Raw genomic sequence first — 16,786 nt, 5'->3', positions numbered from 1 at the left:
TGCTATTGTGTTTCGTGTGTGTGTGTGTGTGTGTGTGTGTGTGTGTGGTAGAGGAGGAGGAGGAGGAGGAGAAGAAGAAGAAAGAAGGAGGAGGAGGTGGAGGAGGAGAAGAAGAAGAAAGAAGGAGGAGGAGGTGGAGGAGGAGGAGGAGAAGAAGAAAGAAGAAGAAGGAGGAGGTGGAGGAGGAGAAGAAGAAGAAAGAAGGAGGAGGAGGTGGAGGAGGAGGAGGGGAAGAAGAAAGCAGGAGGAGGAGGAGGAGGTGGAGGAGGAGAAGAAGAAGAAAGGAGGAGGAGGAGGTGGAGGAGGAGGAGGAGAAGAAGAAAGGAGGAGGAGGAGGTGGAGGAGGAGAAGAAGAAGAAAGGAGGAGGAGGTGGTGGTGGAGGAGGAGGAGAAGAAGAAGAAGAAGGAGGAGGAGGAGAACAACAAGAAGAAGAAAAAGAAGAAGAAGAACAAGAAAAAGGAGGAGGAGGAGAAGAAGAAGAAGAAAAAGAAGAAGAAGAAAGAAGAAGCAGGAGGAGGAGGAGGAGAAGAAGAAGAATGAGGAGGAGGAGGAGGAGAAGAAGAAGGAAGAGGAGAAGAAGAAGAATGAGGAGGAGGAGGAGGAGAAGAAGGGGGAGTAGGAGGAGGAGGAGGAGAAGGAGAAGAAGGAGGAGGAGAAGGAGGAGGAGGAGAAGAAGGAGGAGGAGGAGGAGAAGAAGAAGGAGGAGGAGGAGGAGAAGAAGGGCATAAGACACATATGCTACACACCTAGACAGGCACTACTATTGTTCAGTTAAAGCTGGTGTGGAGAGATAAGACTTAAGTCTGCATGCAAGGCTTTGGCTCTTTATTATTATTATTATTATTATTATTATTATCATCATCATAATGATGATTATTATTATCATTATTTAAAAAAAAAACTGGTGTGGAGAAGCTAAGACTTAAGTCTGCAGGCAAGGTTTTAGCTCTTTATCATCATCATCATCTTCGTTATTATTATTATCATTATTATTATCTTCCTCATCAGCATCATTAATTTCTAGAGCGTGTTCTGAGAAAGCATTACGCGCTATACGATGACACCGCAGTGAATATTTTACAATGGGCATGTGTGCTTATAGTCAGCCGATCACACAGGGCCACATCAAGAATGTTCATCTAAAACTTTATTTTTAAACAAATCAGCCACGTTAAGCAAAAACATTTGTCACAAATAAATTAAGATAAAATAAAACAGCCCTGCAAAACAACACAGTTCATGACATAATTATCATTTGAAGCATTAAGCTCCCCAAAACAAATAGGAATAGGCCGTTCTGAGAATGTCAGCCCTTTCGTATGATTCATCATCCAAATATTAGATAAACTCCTAAAATAAAAAAAAAGGGGACAAAAAACTCTCCGAAGTCACACAAAAATACAAAAACATGTCGTAGGGGCAAATGAGACACTGCAGAATGGACAGTCAGTGCCCATTCCAGTGTGCACATCACTACCGAATTGCCAGAGCAAAACAGCTCAGATTGTGCATCAAAGACTGTGGGAAAGAGAGAGAAAATAGTATCAAGTCTTGCCGAAAAAAGACAGGAGGATGGGCTAGGAAGGCAGAAAAAGCAGACAACAATAATAGGAAGCGGGAATAAAAGGCAAAAACAAAGAGAGCTGGAACACAGGAAATTTCTAGCACAGAATTCCAGAAAATGGGGATGCTATTTGTACTGACAGACTCTGGCATTTCACGGAAGTCTGTATTGGAAAAACAAGGACAGTTTGAAAACTGAAAACCGACATCTTGTTTTAAAACTTAAAACCGACATCTGTTCGCGAGGAAATGTGTATAAATTGGCAAAATCATGCCCACTGGACAACACCAGAAGAAAAAAACTAGGAGCTAGAAACAGAAAATTAAATGTGGAGACTGGCACACCACGAATGCTCTGAAAATATACAAACTTGAACTACACTTTGAATCAACCTATACAAAATAATGGAACGAAAAACACACGAAACTTTGTGCAACAATGTGATTATCAATCACCTAATGATCATAAAGCTGTGAGAAAAAAAAATCACCTCATAAATGAAATCGAGATTGTAATTTTGAAGTAAAGAATACACTGAAAAACAACTAGAACTAACAGCACACATAAGAATGTGAAAACTGCAACAAAGTGCTGATTAAATTCAGTTGGAGAACACGTAAAAGGTCAAGTTAAAGGTCCCCCAGCGTTTACGGTCACCGGGGAAGTGAACTCGTATCCACTGTGTCTAAGACTCAGAACTGGAAGGCGGGGTCCAATCCTCTCCTTCCGCCTTGTAGCCTTCCCCAAACGGAAGTCAGGTAACCCATTTACACCTGGGTGGAGTGAGGAAAAGCGGAGGACACAACACCATAAGAATAAGAATAAGAATAACTTTATTATCTCCAACTGGAGAAATTTGCTCAGGTGCATTATCACAACAAAGACAAGTAAACAACATGGGGGCCATAACTGTAAAAGTCAACAACAGCTTTTACGAATATTACGAAGACACAAATGTAAAATATATATATATATATATATATATATATATATATATATATCACATACACCGTAGTCAGGCAGTCCGAGGCTGTATACAGCAACGTTCTGGCAACTCCTGCGACGGCACTGGAACCATGTGTATCGGCGCTGGGACTATACGGCGTAGGGGCGCGTCCCCCGGGTGGCGGATGGGGAAGCCCTCCCTTTGGGGGTTGCACCAAATGATATGAATTAAGGTGCCGTGGACCCACATAGTCTAGGAGAAGGACAACTCTGATTTCAAACCCGGGCAGATGGAGTCCGTTAGCCTCAGCAGGCAGTCCTTCCAAGAGAAGGAAAACTCCCAAGAGAAAACCCGGCCAACTGTAAACCGTTACCAGAACAAATCACCGAAGACGGCGCCACAGTGGCCTCTCTAAGGGGCGTGATCTAGTCAAAACCAGCTGTGCACGCACTCTACGACACATGACTACGCAGACAACAAACATAAAATAAGCTTGGAAATTAAAAAAAAAAAAAAAAAAAAAAAAGGTATACGAGCGGGATCGAAACCTGCATATTTAGTTCCGAAGCAAGCATACTAATCCCCACGGCTGCGGCACATCTGACGTGTTTGTTGACGTTTTCTTCTTCATGCGATAAATAGTGACTGAAGTGGACGTGCCGTTTAAATTATGTTTTTTGTGTGTTTTATCATATCTCGATTATTCTTTTATTCCGGCAGTAAAGGAGACTTTGCTGTCCCTCCAAGCATAAAGCAACACATGGTAGATCTCTAGATCTGTACGAACCAGTCGAGGCCTAGCTTTCAACGAGCTGAAAGAAACAATGATTCAATTTTTCTTTTATGTTCGTTCCAGTTAATTCAGTGTCCAATTTAGAACATTTCTATGCAGTAAACACGTCGATGGTGTAGTTAGTATTACTGTATGTGTTCTGTCCGGATTTTGTATTTCTTTCCTTTTAATTGTGAACACGAAAAATGAGGTCATGTCTTCGAATGCAACCTATCTGCTGCTAGTGAGCCAAACTCAGTGGGAAACGGATTTTAGAGTTTTCGGATTTCGGAAAAAACCTCAACGAAATAAACCGTTAATGATTCGGAAAAAAAACACAGCTTAATTCGGGAGACCTACAATCTGTTATTGGTATTACTGTGAAGATTTTTTCATACTATTTTAAAGTTAAATTTGGTATTGAAAGACAAAGTATTTCCAGAGAAAATGGCAATGTTAAAGTTTACCACGGACACACAGTCACACACAAACAACCAAACACCGGGTCAAAACATAGACTCACTTTGTTTACACAAGTGAGTAAAAAACAACAACAACAAAAAAACAAAACAAAAAAAAACAACAACTGCAAGCAGGAAAAAATACAAAAAGAGAGAAAAACAAAAACAACAAACAAATAAAGGGTGGCGCTTTCAGTGTAGCGACGCGCGCTCCCTGGGGTGAGCAGCCCGAATTTCACACAGAGAAATCTGTTATGACACCACCTCCCCCCCCCCCCCCCGCCCCCCCCCCCCCCCAAGAAAAAAAAAGAGTAAAGAAAAAGAGTCAGTCCCAGCCAGGCGCAGTGAAGCCCTTCCAGCATGTCTTGTCCCCTCAGCTACACTCCAATCTCATCATCCGTGGCTGAGCTGAGTAGTGAAGGACGAGGCAGCTAGCTCAGGTTGTTGGCAGCGTCAGTCACGTCCCCGCCCTGGTCGTCTTCAGGGTCTTCGGGCTGTCCGCCTCCCTCAGCCAGGGCCTGCTCATCCTCGGGGTTCTCCGGCTCCACGTCCCACTCCAGGTGGTCGTCTGGGCCCAACAAGGGCTCGCTGTGGCGCAGGAGGTCCTCCTCAGTGATTTCGGGGACATGCAAAGGCCTGACTCCACTTTTCGATTTGTTTGGTCCCATTGCCGTCATCCACCAGAAAATGTCTGATGGGGATGACGGGAAACTCCACATTGTCGTCCACGGAGCGTACAAGGATGCCCCAGTAGCGTCCACATCTTTTGCAGTGGATTTTGCCCGTCCTGGGAATTTTCTTGTCGTAGTGTTTGTCTTCTGTAGGATCGTTTTCCCTTCGATCATATCTGCGGAGAGAGAGATTCAAATAGTTAGAGGAATATTGGATGGCGTTGTGGTTTGATACATGCTGTACGGGGATACTGATCATACTGCAAGGTCGCCGTATATTATTTCATGATATGCGCATTTTCATTATCGGTTTAGAATAATCTTTATTCTGTAAACCTATTAAACATGTACACACTTCTTCTTCTTCGACTTAAAGAAAGCGTTTGGTCTTGTTGATCACAAAATATTACTTAAAAAACTGTCATTGTATCTCAGAGACCCCACATCGCTGTCCTTTTTCGAATCATTTCTTACAGACAGAACACAACATGTGTTTACCAGTGATAACACTTCTTCCACTGAAGCAATTCAAAGTGGAGTTCCTCAGGGATCCGTTCTTAGACCACTTCTATTCTGCATATTCATCAGTGACCTTCCTTTTGCTGTATCAGATCCAAGAGTCTCGTGTGATCTTTTCGCAGATGACACTTCCCTTCATTCCAGTGCTGTCAGCGTTTCTTTTGTTCAATATACTCTTCAGACGGGCATAAATGATGTTTCTAAATGGTGCAAATCCAATTCTATGGCGCTTCATTCCCCCAAAACGAAGAGTATGATTCTTGCACCAAGACAAAAGCATAAAAGAATCCACTTGTCCTCACTTTGAATGTCGATGACAACTCCATTGAACAAGTCCACGAACACCATGTCTTGGGAGTCATAATAGATGATGAACTGAAATGGCAATCACACATTAACTCTCTCTGCAAAAGGTTGGCACGCAGTCTTTTTTTTTACTTAATCAGCTCAAGCCTTACATAGGACAGTGATGTTCGCAAAATGTTCTTCCATGCTCACTGTCTTTCTCGCATTAATTACGCATGTATAGTCTGGAGCTGTGCTGCAGAAGGTCATCTTAAAAAGCCAAATTCCCTTCACAAGAGAGCAGCCAAAATAATTTTACCACATCCTTCATTGTCAGCTTTTGAAAAACAAGCCAGATTAAACATCCTTTCATTGCAAAAAGCAGTTAGTATTCAACAAAGCGTTACTTTTGTACAAAGTGCACAATAACTGGGCACCACAATATCTACATTTGCTTACCCGAGCCCCATGCTGATACGGCTCGAACAAGTACATTTTACCACGCACCCGCATTGATATGTTCAAAACAAGTTTTGCATTTTCAGGTGCATCCCTATGGAACTCACTCCCTGTACACATGCAACCCGAGCAGTTCTCTATCTACTTTCAAGTCACATCTCCATACATATCTCCAATCCTTCCCACCATAAATGACTCAGATATGGAAGCGACCGTTGGTAGAAACAATGAGGGCATTTATAAGGACCTATTGGATCCGTTTTTAATCTTTCTCCTTGTTCTTGTTTTCGTCGTGTTCTTATTATGTCCTATTTTCTTTTCATTCACTTTGTTTGGTTTGCTTGTTTCATTTTATTCATTTTGTGTGCATGCATTAATTTATTCATTTCATTCCATCGAGATGGTGACAATAGTTGTTGTATAAGTGATACTGGTGATGGTAGTAGTCATTTTAGTATAAATTACAACTGTCGTAGGTGGATTTGATGATAACAACAATGTGGCTTCATTCATCCGGTTGTCGATAATGATGACATATTTCTCTTCCCCTTCCCTTCCCCCCAACCCACCCTCTCTCTCTCTCTCTCTCTCATCCATCTGTCAATCTGTGTGTGTGCGTATGTGTGTGTGTGTGTGTGTGTGTGCGTGTGCATGTGTCTGTTCTTTATCGTATTCTTTCTGCGGACTTTTTTGTTTTTTGTTTTGTTTTGTTTTTATTCTCTCTTTCTCCCCTTTTCATTAAATATATGTGCTGTTGTAACTGATGTAGATTAGCAAGGACAGTTTGGAAGAATGGGCCATGCCTAAAATCTTAATCTTTGAATTAAAAACGTTTTGAGTTCTTCTGCATTCGAGGGCTGCAACTCCCACGTTGACTCGTATGTACACGAGTGGCCTTTTCCGTGTATGACCGTTTTTAACCCCGCCATGTAGGGGGCCCTACTCCGCTTTGGGGTGTGTGCATGCTGGACATGTTCTTGTTTCCATAACACCACCGAACGCTGACATGGATTACAGGATCTTTTACGTGCGTATTAGATCTTCTGCTTGCGTTTACACACGAAGGGGGTTCAGGCACTAGCAGGTCTGCACATAATTACGTTGACATGGGAGATCGGAAAAATCTCCACCCTTTACCCACCAGGCGCCGTGACCGAGGTTCGAACCCGGGACCCTCAAATTGAAAGTCCGACGCTTTAACCACTCGTTTATTGCGCCCGCCATGTACACACAAACAGCAGAACAGCATCCAGCCAACAGCTTACAGCATACTCAGGTACGTGGTTAACCTTTTTTGTTTGTTTTATTTGTTTTGTTTTGTTTTGTTTTGTTGACGGCTGTGAATATTGCAAAAGTGCAGTCATGCCAGAATGAAATGTTTTTCGGTTGCAGTCCATGGACTATTACTGACGTCAATGTTTCCTTCTTTGAGCAGTCATCACTATAATTATACTCAAAGGTATGCCAGAAAAAATAAACACGAGCTTTGTCACACGCACTGTTCGCAACATGGTACAGAAAAGAAAGAAAAAAACACTTGAAAAACTCTGCTAAATATCAGCAGGTCTTTATATCATTTTTTTTTTCCTGAACATCATTGTCGCCAGCCCCCCCCCCCCCCCCCCACCCCCCTCAAAGGCTAAGAACCGCTGAAAATGGAGCGCGGGCTGTCCCATACGTCCAACGTCATACGTCTAAGCCAGTATATTATGACAGCCGTGTCTGACAAAGACAGCACCGCGACAGCATAGGAAGCAAATGCCGTTCTGAATAACTCGGCTGGAATTTGATTTTACAGTGGAGAGTGTTTTACCCAAGTTACATCCCCCCTCTGTCGGCCAAGAGAGGGTTTTCTTTTAGGACAGTCGGTGTTGGGATGGTTCCCCAAAAGGGACAGCTAGTCCCCGATAAGGCTGCAGCAATAAGAGCCTGTGCAATCTTGCGCCCCTCCACCCCCCACGCCCACCCCCTAATTCGAGAGCTACAGTCCTTCACGCAAAAGAGTCTGTAGCTGTAAACTAGTTCCAATTCTCAGTGGATAAACTTTTGATCATACAGCTCTTGGCCGACAGAGTGGGGATGTAAATTGGGTAAAACACTCACCACTGTAAAATCAAATTCCAGCCGAGTTATTCAAAATCTGATAGGAGCCGAGCAAAAGACTTTACAACTACTACTACTACTACTACTACTACTACTACTAATGATAATAATAATAATAACAATTATGATAAATGAATGAATATCAATAATGATAATAATAATATTATTATGATTATGACTATTCTTATTATAACATATCGTTATCATCATTCTTAATATTAATGAATTTATTATTATTATTACTATTATCATCATCATCATCATTATAGCGCTGTATCTTGTGCAGAGACAAGTCAAAGCGCTTTCACACCAGTCATTCACACGCATGCATAACTCTAAAACTGGAGAAACTGAAAGGCAATGATGAGGCAGGGGAGGGAGGCTGTCTTGGGAAGAGGTGGGTTTTAACAAGGATGAGGCAGGGGAGGGAGGCTATATTGGGAAGAGGTGGGTTTTAACAAGGATGAGGCAGGGGAGGGAGGCTGTCTTGGGAAGAGGTGGGTTTTAACAAGGATGAGGCAGGGGAGGGAGGCTGTCTTGGGAAGAGGTGGGTTTTAACAAGGATGAGGCAGGGGAGGGAGGCTGTCTTGGGAAGAGGTGGGTTTTAACAAGGATGAGGCAGGGGAGGGAGGCTGTCTTGGGAAGAGGTGGGTTTTAACAAGGATGAGGCAGGGGAGGGAGGCTATCTTGGGAAGAGGTGGATTTTAACAAGGATGAGGCAGGGGAGGGAGGCTATCTTGGGAAGAGGTGGATTTTAACAAGGCCAGATTTGAAGGAGCTGATCAGCACGGGGTAGCACCTACTTGGTACAGAACTCGGCGCCAATCACCACGCGGTTGGTTCTCCGCAGGATGCGGATGTCTGCAGAAGTGCAAGCCGGCACAAGGCACATGCCACACATCAGTCGGTACATCCCGGGCTGAAGGCACTGCTCCAGTCGTTTCCTTTCTGCCACGTCCTGACACAGTCACCCCAAACATTGGAACCAGTCTATCTATCTATTTGTCTATCTATTTATCTGTCTGTCTGTCTGTCTGTATGTCTACCTAACTGTCTGTCTGTCTATCTACCTATCTGTCTGTTTGTCTGTCTACCTATCTGTCTGTCTGTCTGTCTATCTACTATCTATCTGTCCGTCTGTCTATCTAACTGTCTGTCTCTCTGTGTATCTATTTATTTATCTATATACATATACGTGCATATGTAATGGATATTACCTACATGGCGCAAACTCCCCATTTCACGGGGTTCTAAGCGCCTATATGAAACAACACACACACACACACACACACACACACACACACACATATATATATATATATATATATTACATATATTATACATCTATATAGGTCGTTGACGTCCCCGCTCTGGTCGTCTTTCTGGTCGTCTTTAGGGTCGTCTGGCTGGCCGTCTTCCCCAGCCAGGAACTGCATTTTATTGTATTGTATTACTCTTATGTCACAACAGATTTCTCTGTGTGAAATTTGGGCTGCTCTCCCCAGGGAGAGTGCGTCGCTACACTGAAATCACCACCCATTTTTTTGTATTTTGTTCCTGCCTGCAGTTTTTTTTAAAATTTGTTTTCCTATCGAAGTGCCTTTTTTCTACAGAATTTCGCCAGGGACAACCCTCTTGTTGCTGTGGGTTCTTTTACGTGCGCTAAGTGCATGCTGCACACGGCACCTCGGTTTATCGTCTCATATATATATATATATATATATATATATATATATATGTTTCGTATGTGTCATTGTAATTGTTAATGCAAACAGTGCAGCATATTCCATAAGAAGCTCCAATAAAACTAGTATATAAGTGTCTCTCTTAATTGAAATGCTTTATAAAGAAACAAAGCAAAACTACGTATAGTGTTTTCATCCACCGATGATATCAATAAACACAGACGAAAAACATACGGATATGCATAATATTTTTTAGGAATGACCTGGATTCGTAGGTCAGTAAGGATAGGACATTTCAAAACAAAATGGACTTCATCCTCTCTGGATTCTCTGCACGAAGGACACATTAAGTCAGAATGACAAATGGATTTAAAACGATATCTATGTATGTTTAATTCAGAAATACCAAATCTGAATCCAGTGAGAATAAGTCGTATGTGTCTGTTCAAATCAATCAAAAGGTATCGCTTCACTATGAGATTAGAAATATAAACTCGATACATGTCAAACCTGTCGCTCGATTGGATATGGCTTTCCCACTCCTGCCACCTACAGTCTATCAATCGTTGTCGAACAATTTGTACAAATCTAGTTTCATCACCAACCCCTTGAAATTCCTAAGCATACCCAACCCCAAGTTTACATAAACACACTCGAATTTTCGATACCCAATTTCTTTTCCCTCTTGAATCTAAATCATTTCGCATAATATAAGATTTCCTTGGCAGTCGATTATTACTCATTTTTAATAATTTCAACCAATAATGAATGCATCTAATGGCAGAGTTAATATAAATTGGGTACCTATCAGTTTCTGCATAATAAGTCATTTGGTGTTCTCATTTCAACCCTATAAACTTTTTGAGCCCAAATAAATGAACAGGTTCACAATGCATTCCAGCTTTTCTATCTAATCCCCACAATTCTGAACAATATAATACAATAGGTTGTATCTGGATATCAAATATTTAAAAGAGGTCAAGAGTTATTATTCAGCAAAGTTTCTTCATAGCATGAAACAATGCATTCTTTGCTCTGCTATCTAAATCCTTACATGCAGCTACAAAACTCAAACGCGTAGAGAAAAATATTCCGAAATATTCATATACATTTACGACAGGCATCACAATACCATCATAAACCCACCTTTCCCTCGCTGCCAAATAACCCCCTTTCATGAAAACAACAATTTTACTCTTCTCCATATTAACCCGTAGCTGTGACTGATAAGCTAATTTTTTTCAAATTATTCATTTTGTGTCTGGAGGCTAACAACTGTCTCAGAGAGCAATAAAATGTCATCAGCGAGTAGTAAAATAAACAATCCCATTGGATCAGTTGTGAATCTAGCACCTTGTCTGTCATCTCTACCGCTAATTCGGTTATAAATAATGAAAACAAAACAGGACTACGTACATCTCCCTGTTTGACACCTCTTGTACAACATATACAATAAGTAAGCTCGTCGCCACATGTTATTCTTGTTTTAACAACACTATACATACTCTTAGTACAAATAAATAGTTTTCCACTAACTCCATTTTTGATAAGAATGGGCCATAATAAATTTCGATTAATTGAGTCAAATGCCTCTTCAAAGTCAATAAAAGCTACATAAAGTTTACGATTACATGAAAATTGTTTCTGTATTAGAGCAAAATGAGTAGACATGTGGGCAATTGTTGAGCAACCTCGTTTAAACCCAGCTTGATGTTCTCCAGTTATGTTGTTATATTCTACATATTAGCTCATCTGGAACAAAATAGTTTACTTAATTCTCACCAGTCAGCTTATAGACGTGGTCATAGTTGCGAAACGGCCCTTCTTAGAATAGTGAACGATTTGCTTTCTGGTTTTGATGAGGATAAGATATCTGTTCTCGCTCTCTTAGACTTGTCAGCAGCTTTAGACACTATCGACCACTCTATCCTCCTGAACAGACTTAAAACTTCCTTTGGTATTCGTGACACTGCACTAGCATGGATCACGTCTTACGTCAGATCGTACACAGAAAGTGTGTGTAAAAGGTAGATACTCTAGAGTATCTGCCTTAAAATATGGTGTCCCACAGGGGTCTGACCTAGGTCCTGTTCTTTTCGTGTTGCATGCGGCTCCCATGTCGGATGTCATCAGTCATTATGCGATGTCGAGTGTCATCTTTATCAGTCGGCTTCCATAGCTGAATTTGATGCACTGGTAACTCAAACACGGGAGAGCATTGCTGGCCTAAAGGACTGGATGACTCTCAATAAGCTGGAACTAAATGATGATAAGACTGAATTTATGATAGCCTGTCCAAAGAAGTTTCGTCAACATCCTTCCTTTCCTGACTGTTCTGATCAATAGCACACCTGTTTCACTTTCTCCTTCTGTTCGCAGTCTTGGTGTAATCCTAGACCAGTCTCATTTCCTTCCAACAACACATTTTGAATATCTGTAAAGTTGCCTATTTGAAACTGCGTAGAATCAGTTCTGTCTACCACTATCTCTCAGCCGATGCAACCAAGACACTTGTATGCGCTCTGGTTCTCTCAAGATTGGATTACTGCAACTCTCTTTTGGCCGGCCTTCCCAAATATCTATTAGACAGACTCCAACGAATTCAGAATAACGCTGCCAGACTGATTTGCAGAGATTCTAAATTTGACCATGTTTTTCCTCTCCTTCAGTCTCTCCACTGGTTGCCTGTTTCTGATCTAATAGACTATAAGCTATCCACTCTGACCTTTTCTGCAGTCAATGGATCTGGCCCTAAGTATCTTTCTGAACCCCTCCATAACTATACTCTGTCTCGCCAGCTCCGTTCTTCCTCTGATACTCGACTTCTCAGGATACCTCACGTCAAAAGTAAGAACTATGGACACATATCGTTTTCTTTTCAATCGCCAAAGACGTGGAACAAGCTCCCTGATAACCTCCGTCATTCTGATCCCCTTGCATCTTTTAAATCTCGTCTCAAAACTCACCTTTTCCCTTAGCAATAAGTTCAATTGTGGCAAGTCCACTTCCTTTGCGTTAGCTGTGCTTGACAATGTGTGTATACATATGTATGTGTACATAACTACATGCATGTATATGAATGTGTAGTGTGTGTGTGTGTGTGTGTGTGTGTGTGTGTGTGTGTGTGTGTGAGCGCGCGCGCGCGCACGTGTGTTTATGTATGTTTGTGCGTGTCTATGTGTGCGTATGTGTTGAGGGTAGCTGTTAGGTACACATGTATGTTAAAATGTATGTATACATAATGTGTGTGTGTGTGTGTGTGTGTGTGTGTGTGTGTGTGTGTGTGTGTGTGTGTGTGTGTGTGTGTGTGTGTGTGTGTGTTTGTGTGTGTGTGAGTGTGTGTTTAGTCACATTTTGGTGTGTATATGTAACATTGACGTAATGTGTAATGTTAACAGAAGTGTTTTTGTAAAGCACCTAGAGCAGATTTCTGGATAGTGTGCTATATAAGTATCCATTATCATTATTATATTCCTGAAGCCTTTGGCTAAGAATAGTGCTATATACTTTGCTAGCTACTAATATCAGAGAGTGAAATGCCTCTATAATTATTGGTGTTATTTACATTGTCTTTTTTTTTTATAAAGTGGAAGAATAATGGATTCACACCACTGTTCAGGAAATACACTTTTATCAAATAAAACATTAAAATTTTTCACAAAAAAGTCTACAATCATTTCACTTGGCCTTTTTAAAAGTTCTTAAATAATACCACCAAGGCCTGCTGCTTTTCTACTTTTCATTTTTCTAAAGGCAAAGAAAACCTCTTCTCGAGACATTGGACGGTTCGTGGCTTCAGTTTCCAGATCTAGAGAGACATAATCAGTGGTATAACTTTATCTAATGAGGTTCTAAAGTGTTCAAACCAGTCATCTACAGATGATATATTTTTAGGTTGTTTCTTTTTAAATGATATTTTATGTACACATTCCCAAAACCGTTTTTGGTCATTAATAGAAATAATCAACTTAGCCAACATATCTTTATTAAACTGTTTTTTCTTCCTGTCTAACATATACTTGTATTCTCTCCTAACTTTCACATACTCATTATTATCATCTTTAACGTTCTACGGTATTTTCCTCAATAACCTACGTATATTTCGTCTGGTATACCTACATTCCTCATCAAACCAACATTGGTTTAAATAATCTTTAATTATTCAACAATGCACATGGTTATAATGCAATGAATAACAAAAGAGCATCAACAAGCTTAAAGCTTATACTGTGCTCACAACGTTGCACTTCAATTTTATCATGACGGCTGATGGACCATATTATCAATTGTATCAAATAACATTCACACATGATAAACAGTAAGTAATGAAATAATGAAATAAAACAAATGAACAAACAGTACATAATATTGTAAAATAATGCTAATATCAATGTTAACATGAGATTAAACTTATTATCACCAGAGTAATCGTCCTGATAGAAGAGAAACATGAAGGAAAAAAAAGAAGAAGAAAATTTAGAAGAGTGGTAACCAACATTCATGATGCTAACTGTTATCTACCCTAATACCTTATTTCATACATGCCGCACACTCACGAATACAATCATTAAACAAGTCAAAGGCTTCATTAACATTAACATCAATCAGTTCAAGAGCTATATGCAATTTATCATGACATTCTACTTCACACAATTTCCTGTAAAATTATTGACCATGTTCATCATTCCATACATTTTTTTTTCTATAATCTGCACATGATTACTTTCTCTGCTTTTAAATTGATGATCAGTTGACAGTATCATACGATATTCAATAGAAAAATGATCAGATTCGTATCGGTCAGCAACGTGTTCACACAGGTCACAAACAAGATCATAAAAGTCATTACATAAAATAAAGTAATCATTGATGCTGCTTCCAATTTCACTTGAGAATAAATAGCGACCTTCCTGGTCACCATTACAGACCCCATTAAAAATAACCAAATTTAAAGCAAGGATTTACCAAATGCATTAATATATGTATCTTGAGAGCAACGGTTAGAAATTACAGAACAACTTTTGAATTTGAGACTCAGCGTTTTCGTTTACTGGCTGAGATGGAGAAAGATAGCAATTCGACCATTTAAATCATCATATTTAATCATATAAACATCTTCCAATTCAAGGAGCAAATCAGTCAAACAATCTTCAAGCACAACAATCCATTGGTCATAATCAAAGTGAACATGGAAAGGGGAACCCTCAAATTATCGCTTATCAATAAGGAAAGCGCATATATTCTCAGACTGAACATTTAATTTTCTTATATTTGGATCAAATTCGTTCCTGAATAAACATATTATCCGCCATGATTTTCTTCGTTGCTTTGTAAATTCAACAGCAGTTTTGTAGTGTGTCGTGTAGCCAGTAAACATATAATTTCCACAGTTATCTTCAAAGGATTCAGTGAGGCATATAAAATCAAAGGATGAAATATAAGCCAAAAAGTCATGAAATATAAACTTCGAACACAAACCATTAACGTTCCACGACAAAAAGGAATATGGGCTTAAATTATCAACAGGAAACAGTTTCACAACAAATTTAGAAATATTATTTTCAGATGTTCTGGTATTCTGTTTAACAATATCAAAAGGAAGGTTTCCGTGTGCTCCCCTTCCATCAACTGCCGAGGCACGAGAAATTACATCACGTGAAAGCCGGTTTAATTCACAATCATATGCATGCTCAACCGAACAGGCAAATTTTTGCTCCAAATCTCCGCGTGAGATTACTGACGAACAGGCTGAGCTAACAGGGGAATGGTCCGGTGTACAACTAGCCTTTCTTCCCTTCTTAAACTCGACCCGGGCGATATCAAGAGAAACAAGGGGCGGGCCAGATACCTATCTTACTTCTCTGAGAGAACTGTGAGGGTCAAGGACAAACTTTCGTCCATCAATAAAGAGATGGTCATAGACCATACGGGCCTGTTTGCCCTCATCCCTCGCTTTCTGTAGATGGGGACCCAGCTTCTGGTTTATCTCACGGATTCTGAACGTGAAGTCCTCCCCAACAAATACCTTAGTCCCCTTCAGCTTTTGTTTTGCTTTCAGAATGCCAGTCTTTTGGTTACAGAAAGAACACCGTGCAATTATAGGGGAATCTGGCTTGGGGTTTAGTTGGTGCATTCTGTGAGTAGGTCCTTTATAACTCCCTCACAATCTTCTCCTTCCCTTTTCAGTATGCCATGAAAAATCAAATTGTTTCTTTTTGACCGACCTTCAAGGTCATCACATTTCTTTTCTAGTTCATCTATTTTTGCATTCAAGTCATTGTTCTGTTTTTCAAGTGCATCATTTTTACGATATAAGTCACTTACTTCGTCTTTAAGGCTACTCACTAGCTCATGCAAAGCATCGTACTCTTGACGTAAGTTGCTCACTCCCTGTTTGATGTCGTCCAGTGTACTGTTCATGGAGCTGTTCATTTAATTCACTTTACTGTTTACAGAACTGTTCGTTTCACTCACGGTTGCCATCACTTCAGCCAGAGAAGGTTCCTTAGCTAAGCGAGTGGAGTGTGAGCTGGAGAGCCGGGTCTGCCGCAAGCTGCCAGAGGACGTCGATGCACCTTGGTCAGGGTTCGGGTTAGGTCCAGGGTTCGTCTCGACATCACCACAACGAAGGAGAAATTCCCCAGTCCCACGACGGAGGCACAGATTGTCCCCCCAGAACAAAAATACAAGGGCCAATCCAAGGATGACACCGCCTTGCCGCGAGCGAACTATCAAGATGGAGATTCGCATTGCTTTTTTCAACACTGACTTTCTCCACAAAAGATGTACATGTACTGGCGTGAAAAGACCACAAGACCCCCTGAAATCCAACTGTGCCGAAGACATAATGTTTCATGAGCCACGTCACCAATTTTCACCTTTGTGCCTACTACTAATCCACTATAAATGGTCGTTCTTGTTGGACATTGTGACACACACGTCCTACTTTGTCGCACGCTCAAGGCTCCCCCAAGGAGAAAGAGAGAGAGAGAGAGAGAGAGAGAGAGAGAGAGAGAAGGAGGTGTGGAGGGATAAAAAAAAAGGCGGGAGGGTGGAGACAGTGTGTGAGCGGATGCTCGATGTTTCCACATGCGCACATGTGTGTGTGTGTGTGTGTGTGTGTGTGTGTGTGTGTGTGTGCGTGTGTGTGTGCGTGTGTATGTGTGTGTGTGTGCGTGTGTATGTGTGTGTGTGTGTGTGTGTGTGTGTGTGTGTGTGTGTGTGCGTGTGTGGGTGTGTGTGTGTGTGTGTACGTGTGTGTGTGTGTGTGTGTGTGTGTGTGTACGTGTGTGTGTCTGTGTCTGTGTGTCTCTGTCTTGT

The 16,786-nt window shown here is 41.0% G+C and overlaps 1 protein-coding gene across 1 annotated transcript in view; it reads right to left on the bottom strand.

Moving 5' to 3' along the window:
* Positions 1-4,072: 4,072 nt before the first annotated feature.
* LOC143297910 (ATP-dependent RNA helicase DHX58-like) overlaps positions 4,073-16,786 on the bottom strand; it is a 60,621-nt gene continuing 47,907 nt past the window's right edge. The window contains exons 19-20 of the mRNA XM_076610464.1: positions 8,585-8,739; positions 4,073-4,591 (exon numbers count right to left, since the gene is read on the bottom strand). Of these exons, the coding sequence (XP_076466579.1) occupies positions 4,354-4,591; positions 8,585-8,739 (393 nt within the window). The 3' untranslated portion in view covers positions 4,073-4,353. The remainder of the gene's footprint in view (positions 4,592-8,584; positions 8,740-16,786) is intronic.

Source organism: Babylonia areolata, chromosome 23 (genome assembly GCF_041734735.1).
Source record: "Babylonia areolata isolate BAREFJ2019XMU chromosome 23, ASM4173473v1, whole genome shotgun sequence".
NCBI classification, from domain to species: domain Eukaryota; kingdom Metazoa; phylum Mollusca; class Gastropoda; order Neogastropoda; family Buccinidae; genus Babylonia; species Babylonia areolata.
The sequence above is the reverse complement of the archived record's forward strand: the minus strand, read 5'-3'. Positions and strand labels throughout refer to the sequence as shown.